Source organism: Panicum hallii, chromosome 3 (assembly GCF_002211085.1).
Source record: "Panicum hallii strain FIL2 chromosome 3, PHallii_v3.1, whole genome shotgun sequence".
Lineage (NCBI taxonomy): Eukaryota > Viridiplantae > Streptophyta > Magnoliopsida > Poales > Poaceae > Panicum > Panicum hallii.
In genome coordinates, this window is record NC_038044.1 from 61,349,671 (window position 1) to 61,368,702 (window position 19,032).

General features: G+C 44.2%; 1 protein-coding gene across 4 annotated transcripts; it reads right to left on the reverse strand.

Annotated features, from left to right (window-relative positions):
* Positions 1–76: 76 nt before the first annotated feature.
* Positions 77–13,755, reverse strand: LOC112884865 (kinesin-like protein KIN-12F). Of its 4 annotated transcripts, none has more exons than XM_025950480.1 (37): positions 13,126–13,755; positions 12,347–12,502; positions 12,185–12,268; positions 11,986–12,105; positions 11,700–11,813; positions 11,518–11,610; positions 11,262–11,422; positions 11,106–11,180; positions 10,912–10,999; positions 10,771–10,829; positions 10,614–10,677; positions 10,459–10,524; positions 10,218–10,379; positions 9,859–9,963; positions 9,532–9,767; positions 9,347–9,416; positions 9,201–9,266; positions 9,061–9,123; positions 8,855–8,934; positions 8,696–8,768; positions 6,995–8,575; positions 6,539–6,853; positions 3,324–5,681; positions 3,114–3,221; positions 2,852–3,012; positions 2,677–2,764; positions 2,489–2,563; positions 2,166–2,399; positions 1,987–2,085; positions 1,840–1,911; positions 1,708–1,766; positions 1,507–1,618; positions 1,298–1,408; positions 1,041–1,211; positions 890–955; positions 674–793; positions 77–463 (listed from the first exon to the last, which is right to left on the reverse strand). In XM_025950480.1, the coding sequence occupies exons 1-37, from the start codon at positions 13,753–13,755 to the stop codon at positions 332–334; spliced, it is 8,427 nt and encodes a 2,808-aa protein (XP_025806265.1). In that variant the 3' UTR covers positions 77–331. The 4 variants fall into 4 exon arrangements, with proteins under 4 accessions (XP_025806265.1, XP_025806262.1, XP_025806263.1 ...); XM_025950477.1 differs by having other exon boundaries at positions 1,708–1,769; XM_025950478.1 differs by having other exon boundaries at positions 1,840–1,914.
* Between the last annotated feature and the right edge of the window lie 5,277 nt (positions 13,756–19,032).

The following is a 19,032-nucleotide window of genomic DNA, read 5'->3' on the forward strand; positions in this document are numbered from 1 at the left end:
ACATGCATAAACCTGGCACCGTGTACGCGTGTACAAAATGCACTCCATAATTTCCTTTTCATTTAGAAAAGACAGATAAGCCAAATAAAAATATGATTGCATCAGAATTTCATTGAATATATACGAATACAGCAGACGAGTCAGCAGATACAACATCAGCAAAGGAGATTTCTTGAACCAAAATGGATCCTAATCCTCCCTACTACCAGTTCGACTGTACTAGGGGTAGGGGATGCGTGAGACCTGCAGGTTTGCTGCTAGCTGACGACTAAATATAGTTACAGAGAATGTGTTATGTACACTTGGTTTTGCCCGCAGCAGCCCTGCCGTGTCACCGGAAGGACGAAATGCTTGGAGATCTGCTCAGGCCCGGTGATGTCGAGCCGTCCTTTGCCCCGGAGCTCAAAGACGATGAGTCGCTCCGGAGCTCAGACAGCCTGGCTTTTTCTTGCAACAGTTTGCACTGCACAAGTTGCAAGTTTCAGTAATAGGTCGTGTGAAAACATAGAATTACATATTTGCTGTTCTATCTTCACTGTTTCACGAAAAAAACTTAACCACAGAGGCTGCTTCAAAGTGATAATACAAAGCAGCAAATTCCAATAAGATAAACTAACAGTAATATCTTTCCCAGCATAATGAAAGTTAAGTCAGCTAAATTCAGACATCATACCTTCAGCTTTAGTTCCTCAACTTCACTTTCCAAAGATGGAATACGGCACTGGAGTTGATTTAAGCATTCCAAAGCTTTCAGAAGACTCGCATCAGGTTCAGGGTTTACAACACCAGCTACCTGTAGAATAGCAGGGTTAATGTTTGGTCATGTAATCTGGCAAGCTAGTATCAAGCACAATATAATATTACTTCCCAGAAAAAATATTCATAATACCTTTAGAATGCTAGTGCATAAACTTGACAGATTTTCTGCCAATTTGCTTCTATCTTGTTCGCTTTCCTGTTCACAATCAGACAGTGTATCAGTGTCACCAGTCTTCACAACTGGCACAACTCTTTGACAAATTAGTAGAAAGTAGACGCACATCTAATTTCTTCCTCAAGAGCTCTTCCTCCTCGATCTGCTCATACGGATCTTTCCCGTTTGAAACCCTGTAGCGTGCAAGCTCTTCCTTTGTACGGGTAAGGATGGCACCTAGCTGTTGCAGCTTTGCACTTAGCTCTGCATTCTGCCTTTTGAGCAGGATATTCTCTTCCTGTTGAGTGGAGTAGAATGCATAAGATGATCACAGAGGGAAACACCAATGTTCACAAAAGGGTAAGTACCAAAAGTAACCAATACCTTTGTTTTGACATGATGATTGATCCGAAGCTGAAGATTCTGTTGTCTGGTAAGCTTCTTCACTTCATCTTCAAGATTGAGAATGATGGTTTTGTAGTTTGTATTCTCAGCCTATAAATGTATCAACCAACAATAATTGCCAAATATACCATAAGAAAGGGGAAATAAACATGGTCTTTCTTTTGCAATTGAAAGGTGATTTTCTGTACCTTCAGCAACTCTATTTCTGCGACCATAAAGTGTTCTCGTTGTCGTAATTTCTCTATATTAATGCGGGCAGCTCCAAGTTCTGATTGTTTCTGATTTATTTCTTCAAGACAACTGTACCACAAAATTAAGACATGTAAGCCACTAGCGCACTGTAACCTATTATTGGGATTCTAATAGGTAACAGATGGTGAAGTGTCTACCTCTGTCTCTCTTCAATGAATTCATCAAGCTGCTTCTTCAACTTCATCAGCTCATTGGACTGCTGAACATTTATGTTCAAGTAAATGACAAGAGTAAGATAAGTTGAAGAAAAACTGTTGTGCTGAACTTACCTCTTTAATTTCCTGTGCTTGAGGAATGACCGACTCAATTGGCTCCATCCTTTTCTGGTTGTCAGCTAGAGCCTGCTACATAGGTGGTTTAGATGCATAACTGGAAATATTTTTACAAATGAACAAAGAAAAAAATTGTATTCTCACCACCCAAGTTGTCATGTTCATTTTAACCCCAAGCATGTCACGAATCACATCGTGTGTCATGCTCTCGGTTGTAGCTAATCTCGCGTTCAGCATGAATATCTTCAAACAAAGGAGCACAGATAAGTTGGTAAAAGAATTGAAAGCAGAAACAAAAAGTGGAATGCGAAGAGTAAACGCACCTCCCTTTGTCGGCTAGCTGCTATACCCTCAAGTTCCACAATGCGTTTCTTTGCAGCACTTAGCTCTTCATCTTTCTCAGAATTCATTTGCTGTACAAAGCCAATTCCGATACATTTAAATGGAGAACCTGAACCCCGAGGTTTTGAGCTAATCTTCTCTTGTCTTGTGGAGCAGGCATGTGCTGAGGAATTGTCGGTCTTAACCTGTTGTGCCATGGCCTCCAGCTCCATCAACTAACCGGATCACATTTCATTAGCTTTCATTAGAGGCAGAGCTGTTAATAAGTTTAGTTCTTCAAAATAAACACAGACAAAACACTTACCTTCTGCTTGTATTCTCGTGCTGCTGCCTCAGCATGAATGTTTAACTCTGAGATATGTGCCTTGCACTGAGCAATCTACAAAGAGAAAATAAAATCTTGCTGAAACCTACAACCGGGACTGAATGACTGAAAGTCAGGAGGACTAATTAAACTGTGCAAGTGAGCTGATAAATGATTAGCAAACCTACCTCTGACTCCTTTTCAGAAACCTCTTTCTCAAGTATTCTAATACTCTCCTGAGCACAGAGGAGATCATTATGAATATCTGTTGGGTGTCTGCAAGAGCATCAAGGTTAGTGGTGACAGTTTCTGTTACAACTGTAAGTATATGTAGCATGTAACAGAACTGCAAGCTATAAAGACCTGGGCAAGTCAGCTAAATCAACCATTCCATCTTCCATATAGCTCTTAGATTTTCCAGAAGGTGGCACAGTAAGCATTTGTTGCCTAACTTTCTGCAGCTCCACTTCTAGTTCTTCTCGCTGCATTCTTTGCCTCTCTGCTTCTTCCTTGACTATGTCAACCTTATGAGAAATAAGCAAAATCATTGTTGAGAAAAAACACACTTTCATGAGAGTACAGTAAGTAATTACTAAATATTTAAATAAAAAGTGGCACAACTTACTTTGCTTTCCAAAGCACATACAGTATTCTCAAGTTCTTCAATCGACCTCTCCAAGAGCTTGACTTCTTCATCCTTCCCTTCAGCATATGCCTTCTGCTCCTCTGCTATCTGCAACTTTCAATGAAATTGAAATGATTTTACCGAAACAAGAATAAAATATGTTTTTAAGGAAGATACAATAATTTTAGTAATAAAATATGTTATGAGCACCTGCCGAGATTCTGTAGCAATTGCTTCACTTTCTTCAGCAAGTGCCTGAGCCATCTCCAGCTTCTCTTTCAAGATAAGCAACTGAGTGTCACAGCATTGCTTTTCATCTGAGAGTTTGGAGAAGTCATTTTGCAAACTCTGAAGACAGATATTCCTCTCATCAATGAACCTTCTCAACTCAACTAAATCTTCTTCAAGTCTTCCAATGGCTTCTCTTTTATCAGTTAACTCCTCCATAGCATAACTAATCTCTTCAATATGCTGGAGCTGTGATTTCAGTTCAGCGTTCTCCATAGAAACAACGTTTAGCTCATCAAGCTTTTTTGCCAGTTCCTCCTCTAGGGTAGCAACCTTGTTATTACTCATCAAGATTCTAGCTTCTAATTGTTGCCTATCAGAGATTACATCATCAAGTTCAAGCGATTTAGATGCAAGATCTTGCTCCAAAGATTCTATTGCTTTTCTCAACTCCATAAGCTCAGCAGCTTGATCTTTTGCTACAGATGCAGACTCTTGTAATAGGCTAAGATCAAATGATAAACCCTTTGTTAATTCATCTTTCCTTATTAATTCAGACTGGAGAAGAGAGTTCTGGGTACTTAACTCCTCAGCTGATACTTGAATGATGTCTAATTCATTGGATAACTTGCTCACCATGTTTATTTGCTCATTAATGTAATTGTATATGTGATCAGTAATCAGTTGCAAGCGGCTTTCAATGGTGACAAATGACTTATCAGCCTCAATGCTAGCCATCAACTCGGATATGCACTGTTCCTTGCACAAAATATTCGAAATTTCCTGCTTCAACATTTCATTCTCAGAACTGAAACAATTTTCTCTTGTAGTGCTCAGATTAATGGCTTCCGTTTTCTGTTCCAGCTCTCTACATATGGTTGCATGGGAGCGTTCCAACTCCTCCAAAGCTTTGTTTTTTGTATCTAAATTTGTTTGAAAGGATATGATGCTAGATTCCAAAGAGGGAATTAAATAATTAAGTTGTATGTTTTCCTCATTCATGGCGTGCAGATTTTCCATAGCTTCTTCACTAATTTGCTTCAGTTTCTCCAAATCAGCCCCAATGGCATTGTTCTCCTCATGTAAAATGCATATTGCAACATTCTCCAAATCCTGGTCCACTTTCCACAAAGTTGATTCTTCCATCAGTCCTTCAAGGACGTTTGTAAACATAACTCTTTGCTCTTGCAGATGTAGTTTGTGTTGCTTCAGTTCCGAAGCCAAAACAGTAGACTCGATGTCTTTTGCGATCATATTTGTCATCACCAAATCACTTCGATAATCTGCAAGCCAATAGCACAACTCAAATTCACTGCAACCTTTAATGTCAACAAAAGGTATGGAACTATTAATTTGAATCAGATTCAATTCTATAAGCATTTTGTCCTTCAGCATTCCATTGAGAAGCAAAGCTTCATCCAGTTGGTGGCGCAGTTCTTCCTTTTCTTTCGATTCAGCTGCCAAGGCACTCCTGTTTGTAGCATCAATCTCTTCAATCAAATTGGAGAGCTCATTATACATGGAATTTGACCGTGCTACCATTGCTTCTTCTTGTGCTTGCAAATGCAGAATCTTCTTCTCAAATGAATCTAACCTTGTGTTCAATTTGGTTGCTTCTTGTTCCTTTTTTGCAATACGACTGAAACTGTTGTTGATATCAAGTAATAACTTTCCTTTGAGAACACTACACATTTCCAGTTCATTCTTGGCTTTGTCATTATGCTCTCGCAATTTAGATATCAAAGAATTAGATTCACAGAGCCCACGTTGAAGGAAACCATTTTCTGCATTCAGCCCAGTGATTCTCTCCAAAAGAATCCCCATGTGACAGAGATGCAACACGGAAATAGCACAATCTTTTCCAATTATCTCCAACCAATTCTCCTCCAACCATGTTCTGGCCAACTCTGCAAATTGCTGAAGCTTTTCCTTCATCCATTCGACATCAGAAGAAACAAACTCAAGCTTCTCTATTAATAAATTCTGTAAAAGTCTAATGCCATCTTCCAGCTCAAGAGCTACCTCATTTGCTTCAAGCAGGCCTGATTGGAATTTCCTTTCCATAAGCTTGTAACTGTGTTCCTTCGTATCCAGCAGCATCTTCAAACTACTAATTTCACTTAGCATGACATCCTTTTCAGCAATAAACAAAGCTTCCTTTTCCTGATACCTTTCTGCTTGGTGTTTTGCCTTTTCATTCGCTTCAACCAGCGCCTTCACTGTAGAATCTGCATCACTTATAGTTGCCTGCGCTTCTTCAAACTTGGCAATAAGTGTAGCAGACTCAAAAGATTTCTTGGCCATAAGAAGTTTTGCCTCCGAAACCTCATGCTCAAGTGCCTGAAATAATATCATGTTTATGATGATAAGCTTTCAATATCTAGACTTGCATTCTTGCATAAAGAATACATAGATAGCTAGATATGATCAACCGCGGTGAGGAATCGAGATGAACTAATAACTTAAGAAAAGACAAGGACTTGCTGGAGGAAGTGCATCCGTGGTGCCTCGCTGAGTCCCTGGAGCTAAGGATGTAACGGTTTTAGCAGCAGCTAGATGCAAGGATTATCTTTTCAGAAAGTGTGGATGTAACTCAGAAAAACTGTTGTAACTCTATGTATTCTTCATAATGCAATGACACGCTGTTCTCCTGTGTGTTCGAGAAAAACAAAGAAAAGATAACATAGTTATCCATCATAGACTCTTATAGTTATTATCCATAACAAATTAACATATTAATTATTATTCATGTCTTTCAGAGCCAAACATAGTCATGTCTTGTATCCCATATTCAACATTTGATAACAATTGAAAGCTTGCAATTCAGATCACCAAAGAGCGCCAAACAATATGCAGTTCTGTTAATGAAGGGTGTGTGACCATTTTAAACCCATGGGGCAAAATTAGGTGACCCGAAGGAGTTATTTTACTACAAACCAAAAAGCATCAACGATTGCTCTCCTTCTTTGTGCAGGGAACAGATATTCTCCTGTTAACTGTCAAACATAAGTATACAGGACAGTAGAATTCTTTTACTGGAGATCTACCTTTTTTGCAAGAAAGAAGAAAGGATACTATGAATAAGCTAAAATACTATCTAACTGAAACGGAAGATAATATGTTGCTAATAAGGCACAAAATCTTTTCAAAAAGGGGGAAAATTTTAAAAGAGAGCATAATGGCCTTTCAAATGTTACCTCTTTTTCCTTATTCCATGAAATAAGTGATGCATCATTTCCTTGTATCTTTACCTCCAGCTCTTTCAATCTAGCTTCATAATATCTTTCCTTTTCAACTATCTCTGCATTCAATTTAAAGACCTCACTCCTTAGGTCATTAATTGTTCTTTGACTCTCTTTCAAATTTTCTTTTTCTTGCAGATATTTAGTCATTTGAGACTGCATCATCTTCATTCCTAGAACTGTAAACTCCATTTCCTTACTGAGTTGGCAAAGAACCTCAACATTTTGCCGCTCCACAGGTTGGAAGACTTCAGGTTCCCTAAGGTCAACCTACACCATGAAGTTAAATATGGTCATATCCTGACTGCCACTCTTAATTGACATGAATTGATCACTGCGCGGAACCTACTGACATATAACAGTGGATTGTAATGGTTCACCTCGTACCAAATAACAAGAGCATTAGCTTACCCGATCCTCCAATTTCAAGTCTGAATTTTGACAAGTGGTCTCTTCTGGGCTGATAGAAATGCTTGACTGCAATGTATTGAGTCCGACTCCAAGCTCACGTATAATACCATTTGCCTTCACAATTTCTGACATCAGTCTTAACAAAATAGTGAACTCTTCATTTTTCAGCTTCTCAATAGCCTGGTCCTTGTCCTGAGTCTGACTCAATAAATGAGCTAAATAGCTCTTTGACTGGTCTAGCTGTGACTCCAGCCGATGAATCTCTTCTTCCATCTCCCTATGTAAAGAAACATAGTATTGTTCACAAACCTCCTTCTGCACAAATGTTTCGATGGATTCATCCAATAAAAGCTCCATTCTGTGAATTCTTTCTAGTTGCTGACTGTTCACATGTCCTTGTTCAGATACCTGTGATCTTAAAATATACATTTCTTTTTCTTGATCACATTTTTCCTGCTGATGTACTTCATTTATAGCCTGCATTGCTCCTCTTAAGGACATTAACTTCAAGTCTAAATCACATCTTATATTATCTGCCTCTTTCAATCTGTTCTGAAGCTCTTCAAGTAGCTCATCTCTTTCCGATATACCACGACACATCTTCTGGACTTGTTCCTCAACCCATTTTCTTTGAGAAAAAGATTTGGAGATAGAGGCAACCTGATCAGAAGCTTCGCTTAGAGCTGCATTTCCATCCACAAGGTAGATTCCAATGTCAGCAACTAACCTGTTCCAGTCATTGGTCAACAGTTCAATTTCCTTTTCTTTGTCCTCAATCACAGAAGAAAGGCTTTCATTATTTTTCAATACCTCAAGTAACTTATCATTCAACTGCATTATCTCTAGCTGAAGTTCATCTATGCTTTGTTTTGCTAACAGATCTTTTTTGTTGCTTGCATCTAGCTGTTGTTGGACTGATATCAGCTCTTCCTGTAAGCGCACAATCACCTCAGCTGTTTCAACCTCCACCTGTCTGCGGACTTCATCCATTTCTTGCTCAGCGGAACAGTGAGATGCCTGATCCCTTTGGTACATTGTATTTAAGTTCCGTACCTTCTCTAGTGAAGCTTGCATTCTTTTCAGCTTTGTCTGCAAAGGTGAATCTTCATTATCATAACACTTCAGAAGTTGTGTTTTGGGTTCCTCTTTGGTCAGGTATTCCTGTCTACGGAGGATGTCATGCTCATTGTTTAACCTTGAGATCTCCATATCCCTCTTCTCCAAAAGCTCTATACTTTGCTGATTATTATTCTTCAGCTCATCCAATTCATTTATCAACATAATCTGCTGTGATTCAAGAGCTTCAATAACAGATCTTGAGTCATTCAGTTCACTTTCCAAGGCCTCATACCGCTTACATGCTTGGAGGATACGTATATTTGCTGATTGCAGCTCATCAACTAAACAAGCTGATTTTTCCTCAACTTCTGCACGGGATGTTCTCTCTTCTACAAGAATTGTTTTTATTACATCCAACTCCAGCTGCAGGTTTAATAGCTCCTCCATCTTGAAAGTCTCATCAAAATAGTCTTCCATCTTTGCAGATGTATCAGAATCAAATTGGTGCACAGGAGATGAATTCTGTCCACAAAATCAAAAGGCACAAAGTTTAGATTATTCTCTTTTCACCATCACCACAGGAAGTATAGATAAGTACAGACTTAGAAGAAGATAGATAAGTTCAAGCAGTAGTGTGCATACCTCAAATACTCTAGGTTGTTCCTCCTTTAAGATTTTTAGAGCATTTAATTCTTTCTCAAGATCAGCCATTTCCCTGTGAAGTGTTTTACTTGCTTAAATAACAGAAATTTCAATCAAGAGGAACTCATGGTAATGCTTATTATGCAAATATGCAAATACCTTGTTAGTTTTCTGTTTGATTCTAAGCAAGCTTGCAGGTCACCTCTACATGCTTCTAATTCTTGGCTGGTCGTTTTTAACTGGACATGAAAAAGAGGGATAGAACAAAATCTATTAGTACATCATATGGGTCCTTGTTAGTTAACTGTTTATTTTAGTCAATACGACTAACAAGAAACAGATAAATCTAGAGGCCAAAAACATACCTCCATATGCATATTTACAATTTCAGCATCGCTTTCAAGACCAATGGAATGCTGCTGGCTGTCCTGAAATTGGAAAAGAAACTTTGAGTAAACGGATAGGGAAAATAAGTGTGCACAGAGAATTTAAAGAGGAACTCAACCTTGGATTTGGCAGGAAAGATATTTTGTTGCTCAGTTTCTATCCTCGCTTCAAGTATCTGTGAAACCTGCCAGTGCAAGGAAAAGTTATTTAAGAGAAACAGTAGACTGTACCTATTAGAATTAGAAAATAAAGTTCAATACATACCTGATTTCGAAGTTCAGCAATTTCATTCAATAAGAGCTCCCTCTCCCCTTCATCAAAGAACTCTTGGGACCTATAAATAAACCAAAGTTATTTTACTCCAATGCAACTTTTTCGTCTTTGAGTGAACAGTAGGATCACCCCCTTAAATTGCAACATATGTGCATGCTGATCAAGACTAGACATACCTCTTCAATTGGCTTGAGAGACGAATATTTTCTAGCGCAAAGCGAGTTACTTCGGGATTTTTATCTAGTCTTTCCTTGAGAAGGTCAATTTCTTGTGACAAGGTTTTGTTTTCTTCCAGGAGATATGATTCTGCTGGCAATTTTTTGTTCACAAGAGCATCCATCCTATGAATCTTCTCATCTCGAAACTTAAGCATCATCTTAGCAGACCGTGTATCATGCTCTCTCTGGCGAACCTATGCATAAATCCAAAAAAATAATTATGTCAACTCGCAAAATTTATGGGTGGTTGTTAGCGAAGTATTTTTGTTGTCACAAGAAGCTTACCAATTCATTCAACTGCTCAATTTCAAGTTCAAGTTCCCTTATAGTATTTTCTGCAGCTGATTCTCTCCGTAATGCTCCTGCTAATGCTTCTTCCAGTGATTTCAACTGCAACAAATTTATGTATCAGCAAACAAATTTAGTTTAATTGATGACTTGAAAAGTGGAAAGAGTCTTTGCTGCAACACACACAAAAAAAAACCAGAGAACAAAGCCATGTAACTAGGGATGTGTCTGCATGTTCATGCTGAATAATATTAAAATCACAATTGATCTCAAAATAAATGTTCAACTCTGAGGGGCATACAACATGTAAAACTAGAAGTCATGAGATCCAACAGACAAATATAATGACAGCTTACCTGCTTATTTGGATTTTGTAAATCTTTCAAAGAGCTGCTGTTATTGGCATCATTATCATTCTTGTCATACACACTACCATCATTAACATCACCTCCAAAAATATCAGCAGTGAATGATAATGATCTGGTGACATGTTGACGCTTGAGGGCAGCAAGCTCTTCCTGATAGATGGCCATTTCTTTAGTTTAGGATGAATTTTATATGGAACAAAAAGTAGGTCTGAAACTCTCCATACATCACCTGTAGGAGACGTATCTGATGTTGCAAAGCTAGCACATCTCCGGAAGCATCTTCATTCACAACCGCCTTAAAGTTTGAATGAGAGAATTGAAAGTTGTTAGTAACTTAAGACTTTTTGGAAAGAAGATAAACAGACTGAACAGGCATATACTAACATTATTCTGAATGAGCCTTGCACGCTGAGCAAACTTGAGGGTACTAAGTGTTTCGTTAGCAGAACTGTATTAACATCGAAAAAGGAGATATTACAATACTTAACAAGTTCACATACATTTGCCAAGTTAGACTGGACATAGTTAAGGAATTCATTACCATACTGAAGGGCTGACATTTGCAATTATCATAGTTTTTGAGTTTCCTCCAAGTGAATCCTACATGTCAAAAACAAAATAATCCATGCATCAAGGGAACTCAGATATAGTGAAGAGTAATATGACTTGTCAAGATTATTACCTGGAGAAGAAATGTCAATCTTGAGTCCCTATAAGGAACATGCCTTTGTTTCCCGTGTGCAAGATCAACTAAATTCATTATCACAAGACTGCAACAGACAATTCGCAACAATATTCATGGTTGAGCAATAGAACAGAGAAATTTCTTTTCATGGAAAATAACTCATCGAAAAGTTTAGAGTCATAAGCACGAACCCAAGTGTTGATAATGATTTATTGATATTAGCAGCTTCCTTCAGCCGCTCACCTTCTGCACCAGATGTCCTCTGCCTGATTCAAGTGGATTCACAAGAATTAGGACTGAGCTGATCACAGTATACTGTGAAAAAACTGACCAAATTGTCTTCCTACCTTTCAGATCCAGCAAGGTCAACAAGATTTAATCTTGCAAACCGTAAGTTAGATGCCGAATCTTTCTCCCATCTACTCTCAATGATACAAGTGAAAACACTGTGGGAGCGGCTACTCTCACGATTCATATTTGTAGCAGCCACTTTCCTATTTGCAGAACCCTAAAGCACATTTTGGGGCAAGCGTGATATTTTAAATACAATAAGCTAACTGAGAATATTCACAAGACATAAGATCATAACACAAATGTACTTACCTGCATTAGCAGTTTTATTATGTCACTGACACAGCCAACTTCGAATTCAGTCAAATTTTCAACATACACTTCCTTCCTTATATCTTCTCGGAGCTGCATATTATTTTTTTCCTTACTTAGTACATATAACGGTGTCACATTGAAAGGTCATATCAACTTGAAGCCACAGCATGAAAGCTTACTTGGAGATTAGAGGAAGAAGGATCTAGAAGATCTGTAATTTGCTCATTATATATCTCCAGGAAAGAACACTTGCAACTGTACTTGAGCTTCTCGTCCCTCCTGCTCTCTTCTTCCTGCAATTTTTGATTTCCACAACAACATGGGGATTATGGTACGTGCCATACTTTCTTTTTTGTGAAAAACTGCAAAGCAGCTCCCAAGCACTTTTTCATTTACAAAAGCAATGATATCTTCAAAACAATGAGATACATGATCATTCAGAATTGCAAAAGAGAGGAACATTACCGCTCTAATTCTAGCAAATAAGAACTCAAAAATGCGTGGTGTCATTCCTCGGTCTGGACTAGGCCTCACTTCCAGATCACTTATTTCGCCAAGCATTGTATATGTTTTTCCACTTCCAGTCTGCAGACAATTGAAAAATTCAAGGGCTAGAAAGCATTCCTTTTGCAGCAAGTAAATCACAAATGAATTTGATAAAGACCTGTCCATAGGCAAAAACACAGCTGTTGTATCCAGCCATACAGTTCTCAACCATTGGTAAACCAGCAACTCGAAAGAGTACTTCCTGCGAATGCAAACTTGGCAATCAACCACAGCCCAACAACCATATCTGGATCACAACTCAAATTAGTTTCAAGCTAACCTGGTCCACTGTTTCACAAGCAACATGGTCAAAAGTAAAACGAGTTTCAGGATGCCCAATCCATGTGATGCTCTGGGCACTTTCTTGTTTCAAGCATCGATTGTAGCTATGCAGGTTCTTCTCATTATTATTTAGAGGGCGCACACGGATAACAACCTGGAAAATGAACCACAAATGAAGAGTGTTTAAAACTGAAAGCTCACAGAGAAAGCAAAAGGAAAAAAGAAAAACTCAGCCAATTTATCAGTCGGATACCCGCACAATCAGTAACTGAGGAACATTATTTATGCTACTCTACACAATCATAACTAGATCAGCACAAGTGCTAGTTTTTGCCCATTGGATGCATCACCTATTTGTACATTAAGTCATATACTAAAAAAGTTCAGTCTCTAATTCTCTATCTTCCATCAATTGTGTAATCTGGGAGCACGGTACCACGGTGTTTGGTTCCCTAAGGCTTATTTGAAGCCCTATCACATGGAATGTTTCAATGCCAATTAGAAAAACTAAATATAAGCTAATTATAAAACTAGCTGCATAAGCCTAGGGCTTACTCACGAGATGAATCTATTAAGCCTAATTAATCTATGACTAGCACATGTTTACTGTAGCATCACATGGGCTAATCACAGACTGATTAGGTTTAATAGATTCGTCTCGCGAATAAGCCTAGGGGTTATGGAATTTGTTTTATCATTAGTCTATATTTAATACTCCTAATTAGCATCCAAACATCCCAACATATCAGCAAAATATTTGCAGACGATGTAGTTCACCTGCACATTGTTGTCCATCCAGAACGAGGGGTCTTCCCGGAGCTCGAAATGAGGCACCTCTGCGGAATTAACCACCGCCGCTGGCCCAAGTGAAAGCGGCGCCCCCCTCCCTGACGTCGAGAAACCCATCCCGAACCCTGCCACCCTGGGCCCGCCGCCGCTCATGGGCGGCCTCGACCCGCTCATCCCAATGCTGTACGCCGGCTTTGTCACGCTCTTGGTCGGCGTGCTCTGCGTGGACCCACCCTCCGAGGCCGCCGGCACGGGCGCCTTGCCGCGATGCGCACGGGGTGTGGTCATCGCTGTGTAGGGGGGCGCCCCCGCGCCCCCCCGCGGCGGCGGCTCCTCGCCGCGGGGCGGGACCCACCCGAACCGGCTCCGCGCGGCGGCCTTCTCGGGGGTCCGGAACGGGAGCTTGGAGGGCGTCGGCGCCGGCGAGTCGGGCTTCCGCTTCAGGCCGGACGCGGGCGGCTGGATGGCGAGCAGCGGGGGCCGGAAGGCCGCGCCGGGGTCCGCGGCCACGGCCGCCACGTCCGAGGCGTCGCCCGACGCGTTCTCGTCGTTCCCGGCTTCCGAGGCGGAAGCGGCCCTCGCTGGAGTTCGGCGGGGAGCGGTGAGATCCCGCACCATTCTGCGCGGCACAGCACAGAAGCTTCAGAGCTCAGCACCAGAAGAAGCAAAATCTCGAGGATGAGGCGGCGGAGGCACACCTGAGAGGGGCGGAGCTAGTGGACCCGGAGGTGGTGGCGGCGGTGAGCAGGAGGATGGCGAGGCGGCGAATGGTGCCCCCGCCGCCGCCGCGTGCGCCCTCCGGAAGCTGGAGGAGGAATACGGAGGGGAGATCCGCGTCAGAGGAGCGGCGAAATTTCAAATTCCGACAGGAGCGGGAGGAAATTCCAGATCGCGCCGCGCTCGACTCGACCCACCTGGTGTTCTGGAGTCACAGGAGGAAGGGCGGAACCACGGCGCCGCCGACGCCGGAGACGCTACGCCTAGCTACTAGTGGAACCCTCCTGTAGAAGGTTCTAGAACCCTCGCCCCCTCCCTTCCCCTCCCCCCTCTCGCTGCGCCTGTGTGAAGAGGAGACTGATTACTGGGAGGAACGAGGGGCGAGCGGCGAAATGTTATGCCCGTTGGGGGAGAGTGGGCCCGGCGGGGCCGACCAGCGGGATTTGAATCGAGGTGGAGGCATTCGAAACGGACGGCTGGGATCTCAGCTCGGGAAGCGGGTGGACGGCTGAGATGGGATCACGGGGTGCCCCGCGAGGCGGGTTCGAATTCGGAGGGTCCGTCACAGCACAGGCAGTACGGGGGCACAGATTAGTACCTAAAAAATGACAGCGTTTACCATCTTTGTTAAATTATGCGCCGTCTGATCGGCAGTCGAAACGGGACGTCGTAGGTGCGACTGGCGGCTTTACGGGACATGTCCGTTAGAGATAACAATATTTCAGAATTAAATAAAATATTATAAAATCATCTCCAACCTTTTATTTTGTTCTGAAATATTTTATTTTATTCTAAAATATTGTTATATCCAGCGGATATGTGCGATGATACGACAGCTAGTCGTACGTGTTATGAATAGACATCTCAGTCAAAATTAGGGGTTTTGCTCCATGTTAGCCACTATATTTTGCATATTTATGTATTTTTTCTTGGGCCCGGAGTGCTCCTCATCTCAAGTTTTTCTACTAAATCTGGATGTCCGTTTCCCATCCTTTGAGATGATCAGATGACGTTTCGACATATGCACTTATCTTTTACCATGTTGTGATACATTTAGTTAGTAACTATTCGGTACACTTTTTCATCCATGTTCACAGTCTTTTTTTTTATTTTGCACCCCCACTCCATATGCTTTTGATATCTGTTTTAATTTTTAATCTGAGCTTTTTTTAACATGGTAGTCGTATTCTGGCCGCATGATCCGTATATTTATACAAGGTGGCACATAGAAGTGGGTAAATTTTTAAAAACATAATAGCTCCTCTCAGAGGATTTCGGAATGCACCTGCCTAAATCCTAGTTTAGGATGAGTTTGGGAAAGTCAAGAAACGCTATATCAAGAGGCGTATGAACACGGAAAGCACACAAGGGATTTAGAAATGGTTCAGGCTGCTGGAGCGTAAAATCATACATCCACTGTGTGTTGTATTGCTTGTGAGAGCTTGTGAAAGCTTATGTGTTCGTGTGTGTTCGTGGAACTTATGTTCTAGCATGCGCACTCTCCCTTTTATAGGCTCAAGAGGAGCGCGTATACTGAGCGAGATCCCGACAGGTGGACCCAGCGATATACTAAATAACATACACATTGGAGCTTGAAATGCTATAGATTCGGAAATCATCCTATTCGGCTCCGGTGCGTATCCTCCGTCTGGATTTGGTCTTGTGCCGTCTCGCCTGCACAGGGTCTGCTGCCAATGACATGCACAGTGGAAGATCTGCTGTCACTGTTGGGCCACAGTTCCCGCTGACAGGTGAAGGGGCTATGTTGATCTGCCGTGCTGTAGCCTCTGCGCACACTGTAGCAGCGCACGTCACGGCCCTCCTACAACAGATCATAATTACCCTTTGCTCACGCACGCGGCGCTGTGATGTGACTACACGCCGCCCGCCTGCGTACGCGTGTGGTGATGCGACGCGCCGCCTCGGTAATAGGGGGCTTACCGTGGTGTCAGCATACCTGCCCAACGCGCCAGTGGGCAGCCCATGCCCTGTTTTGGGCACGCACACCCCACCTACCCGCATTTAATGCGGTAGTTGGACTGGCGTCCCGCTGAAGGCTGGCTGCTACCGGACACGTGGCAAGGCTGGCTTAGCAGCTGCTTTCTCAGAGGCACGTGGCGGTACCGGACCTCCTCCCCGAAGGAAAGAGAGGTCCGGGCCGCCGAGGCCGGCCCAGGTGTACAGGCCTCCTGGGGGTCCGGCTTCTTCACGTGGCAGCACTGGACCACCCCGCGGTAGTTCAGGCCCGCGATGGCCGTTGCTGAGCACCTTGTCCTTGTGGGCACAGGGAGGTGTCGGTGTTTAACCGGCTGCCCACCGAGGGATATACCCAAGGTGGTAAGTTTTGGGTGAGGGAACGCCGAGATCAGGAACTCGAAGGTGCAAAGAACACAAGACTTTAGACAGGTTCGGGCCGCACGGAGCGTAACACCCTACGTCCTGTATGGCGGTTTGTATTCTCTTTGGTGTAGAATGATCTAATGATCTTCTGTTTTGAGGGGGGTCCCTGACCTCCCTTATATACCCGAGAGGTCAGAGTTACAAAGATGCTAACCAACCTCTGTCAAGGAATCATACCAGAGCATATCTCGAGTAGATCCTCTCCGTGTTGGTTAACTCTATCTCCTATTTAAACGGGATAAACAAGAGATAAAGGAAATGAATAAGAGATAAGACGGGTTTAATCTCTTAGACTATGCGACATGCCCAGCCCGGTGGCCCCGGGTCTGACAGGAGGCGCCGGACCTGATAGACCACGGGGTGAGGTCCGGAGACCGTGACCCCAGCTATCAGGCCCAGGCCGTACGCCCCGTCACCCAAAGGCTTAGTGTGAGGTTACGGATAACCTTGCGCCCCTTGGGTTGGACACACTAGCAGGAGGTAGCCCTGTCCGTATGTACCGACAGCTCCAATATCTATGAATTAGAGTTTACTGAATTGTTGGCCGCATTTTTTTATTTTAGTGAGTATTTTAGGATTTATCTTTTTCATTCTACCACGTACGTGGAAGCTCTAAAAAACCTCCAATTAATAACAGTAACACTAATAATAGTAATTGTCGGAGAAAATCTCTAGCCGGGTGGCGGAACGCACCCGCCTAATCCTACTTTAGAAAGAGTTTGGGGAAGCCTAGGAGCGCTTGATCAAAGGGCGGATGAACACGAAAAAGACGCGAGGATTTAGAGTGGTTCGGGCCGCCGGAGCGTAATACCCTACGTCCACTTAAGTGTTGTATTGCTTGAGTGTGCTTGTGGACAGCTTGTGGGTCTGGACCTTGTGAGAGACTGAGAAAAAACTTGTGTTCTAACGGGTGCTCTCTCACTTTTATAGACCAAAGGGAGTACTTACATTGTGAGAGCCTGTTATATGAGAGATATGGAGATCTTCCTCTCCAGCTCCTCTCTGTAGTCCTCTCGATTGGGAAGTTGATGTGCGTATCTACAGCCATGATATGGTCTTGTGCCGCCTTACCGGCACAGTGCCTGCTGTCAGTGTTACGCATAGTGGAAGACGTGCTGTCACTGTTGGGCTAGAACCCTCTAACAGGCATAAGAGCTGCGCTGACCCGCCGCACCGTCGCCTCCGCACGCACTGTGGCAGCGCACGCCTTGGCTCACCTGCCCCGTGTGTCAGTGAGCAGGCCATACTTTGACTTGGGCACGCACAGCCCACCTACCCGCATTTAATGCGGTAGTTGGGCTGACGCCCCACGGAAGGCCTTCTGCCACGGGCACGTGGCAGGGTTGGCCCAGCAGCCGCCTTCCGGCAGCTTGAGGCGACACGTGGTGGCACCGAACCCCTTTCTGGGGGAAACGGAGGTCCGGGCCCCTGAGGCCAGTCCAGATAGACAAGCCCCAGAGGGGTCTAGCTCCCACACGTGGCGGCGTCGGACCCCCTGGGGGGTCCGGGCTTGTGGAGACCATTCCCGAGCACCCTATCCTCGTCGGCACTTGGTGGCACCGGACCTACGTGAGCACGGGAGGGAGGTCCGGAGATCATGATTCCAGCTGTCAGGCCCGGGCCGTATGCCTCGTCACTCAAAGGGCTAAGGTGAGGACACAGATAGCCTTGCACCCATCTGGTTGGAGGCCCTGCCAGATAGCTTACTGACAGACGGGGCCCATGAAGAGGCAGGTCGCCTCATAGCGGACTACTACGACCTTCTGGTCGTTGAGCAACTCCTTGGCGATGATGGAGGATAGACGGCCGAGCATGTGGTGGCACGCATCCACCACGATGCGCTTAGCGCACACGCCGGAGCCGGACACCATCGCGCCCTTACCTGTGAGGCGGCAGCGACACGCTAAGGGGCTGGACACTCTAGCAGGAGGTACCCCTGTCCGTATGTACCGACAGAGGCCCCCGGGCCCACCTTGGGTGAGGGATGAACCCGCAGGTGGGGCCATATCCCAGTGTTGCACTGGGTGGACAGCTTGCTCCCGCCGTAAAGGGGCAGGGAAGACTTTTCCCCCTTGGCGGGGTCCCCGAGGGGCCCGTCCTCCGCCCGCGCTCCGCGCGCCAGGTGGTTCAGGTTCTTGTCTTATTCGAGCCCGTCCCACGGCTCTGGCGGTTCGGATTCCGCCTTTTTCCCCCGCCCCCAGCGGCCACTCCTTTGACTGGCGGGCCTGGGCCCACCGGTCATAGAGTGTGAGAGGAGGGGGCCTGGTGTAGGCTACCGTTCGGCTTCTCCTCGATCGCCGCGGAGTTTGAGAGGGCTAGCAGCTTTACATAAAAGGCAGGCGCCGGAAAGATCGGCTACCTTTTTGCTCTTGCCTTCAATAGACGCCGTAACGCCCCTTCATCTCCACTCGCACATTTGCGATTAGCTTTCTTGCGCTCAGCATTTCTTCTCCTTCCTGCTCCCTTGCGATCCATCCCCCGCAATCGCAGCGTCCATCACCATGTCTTCTCTTTGTCAGCCCCGCCGCTTCCAGCGCGAGATCCAGCTGGACTCGGTGCGCCGCCTTCTGGGATGGACCACGCCGGAGCTCGTCGGGAGGATCCGGGCTAGCAAAATCCCCCTCAATGACCTGGCCGCGGGGGAGTTCGTCCTCTTCACCTCGTACGCCATGTGCGGGTTGGTGCCGCCGATCTCCTTCTTCTTCCTCCTGCTCCTGGAGGAGTTCGACCTTCAGCTTTAGCACCTCACCCCCACTCCGTCCTCCTCGTGGCGGTCTT

Excerpts from the sequence above, each read along its gene's own strand:
- LOC112884865 (XM_025950476.1), bottom strand. The coding sequence starts at position 13,755 with ATGGTGCGGGATCTCACCGCTCCCCGCCGAACTCCAGCGAGGGCCGCT. Across the intron at positions 11,181-11,261 it reads GACCTTGCTGGATCTGAAAG|GCAGAGGACATCTGGTGCAG; the intron begins GTAGGAAGACAA and ends CACTTGAATCAG. Across the intron at positions 6,854-6,994 it reads ACTTGAAATTGGAGGATCGG|GTTGACCTTAGGGAACCTGA; the intron begins GTAAGCTAATGC and ends TTCATGGTGTAG.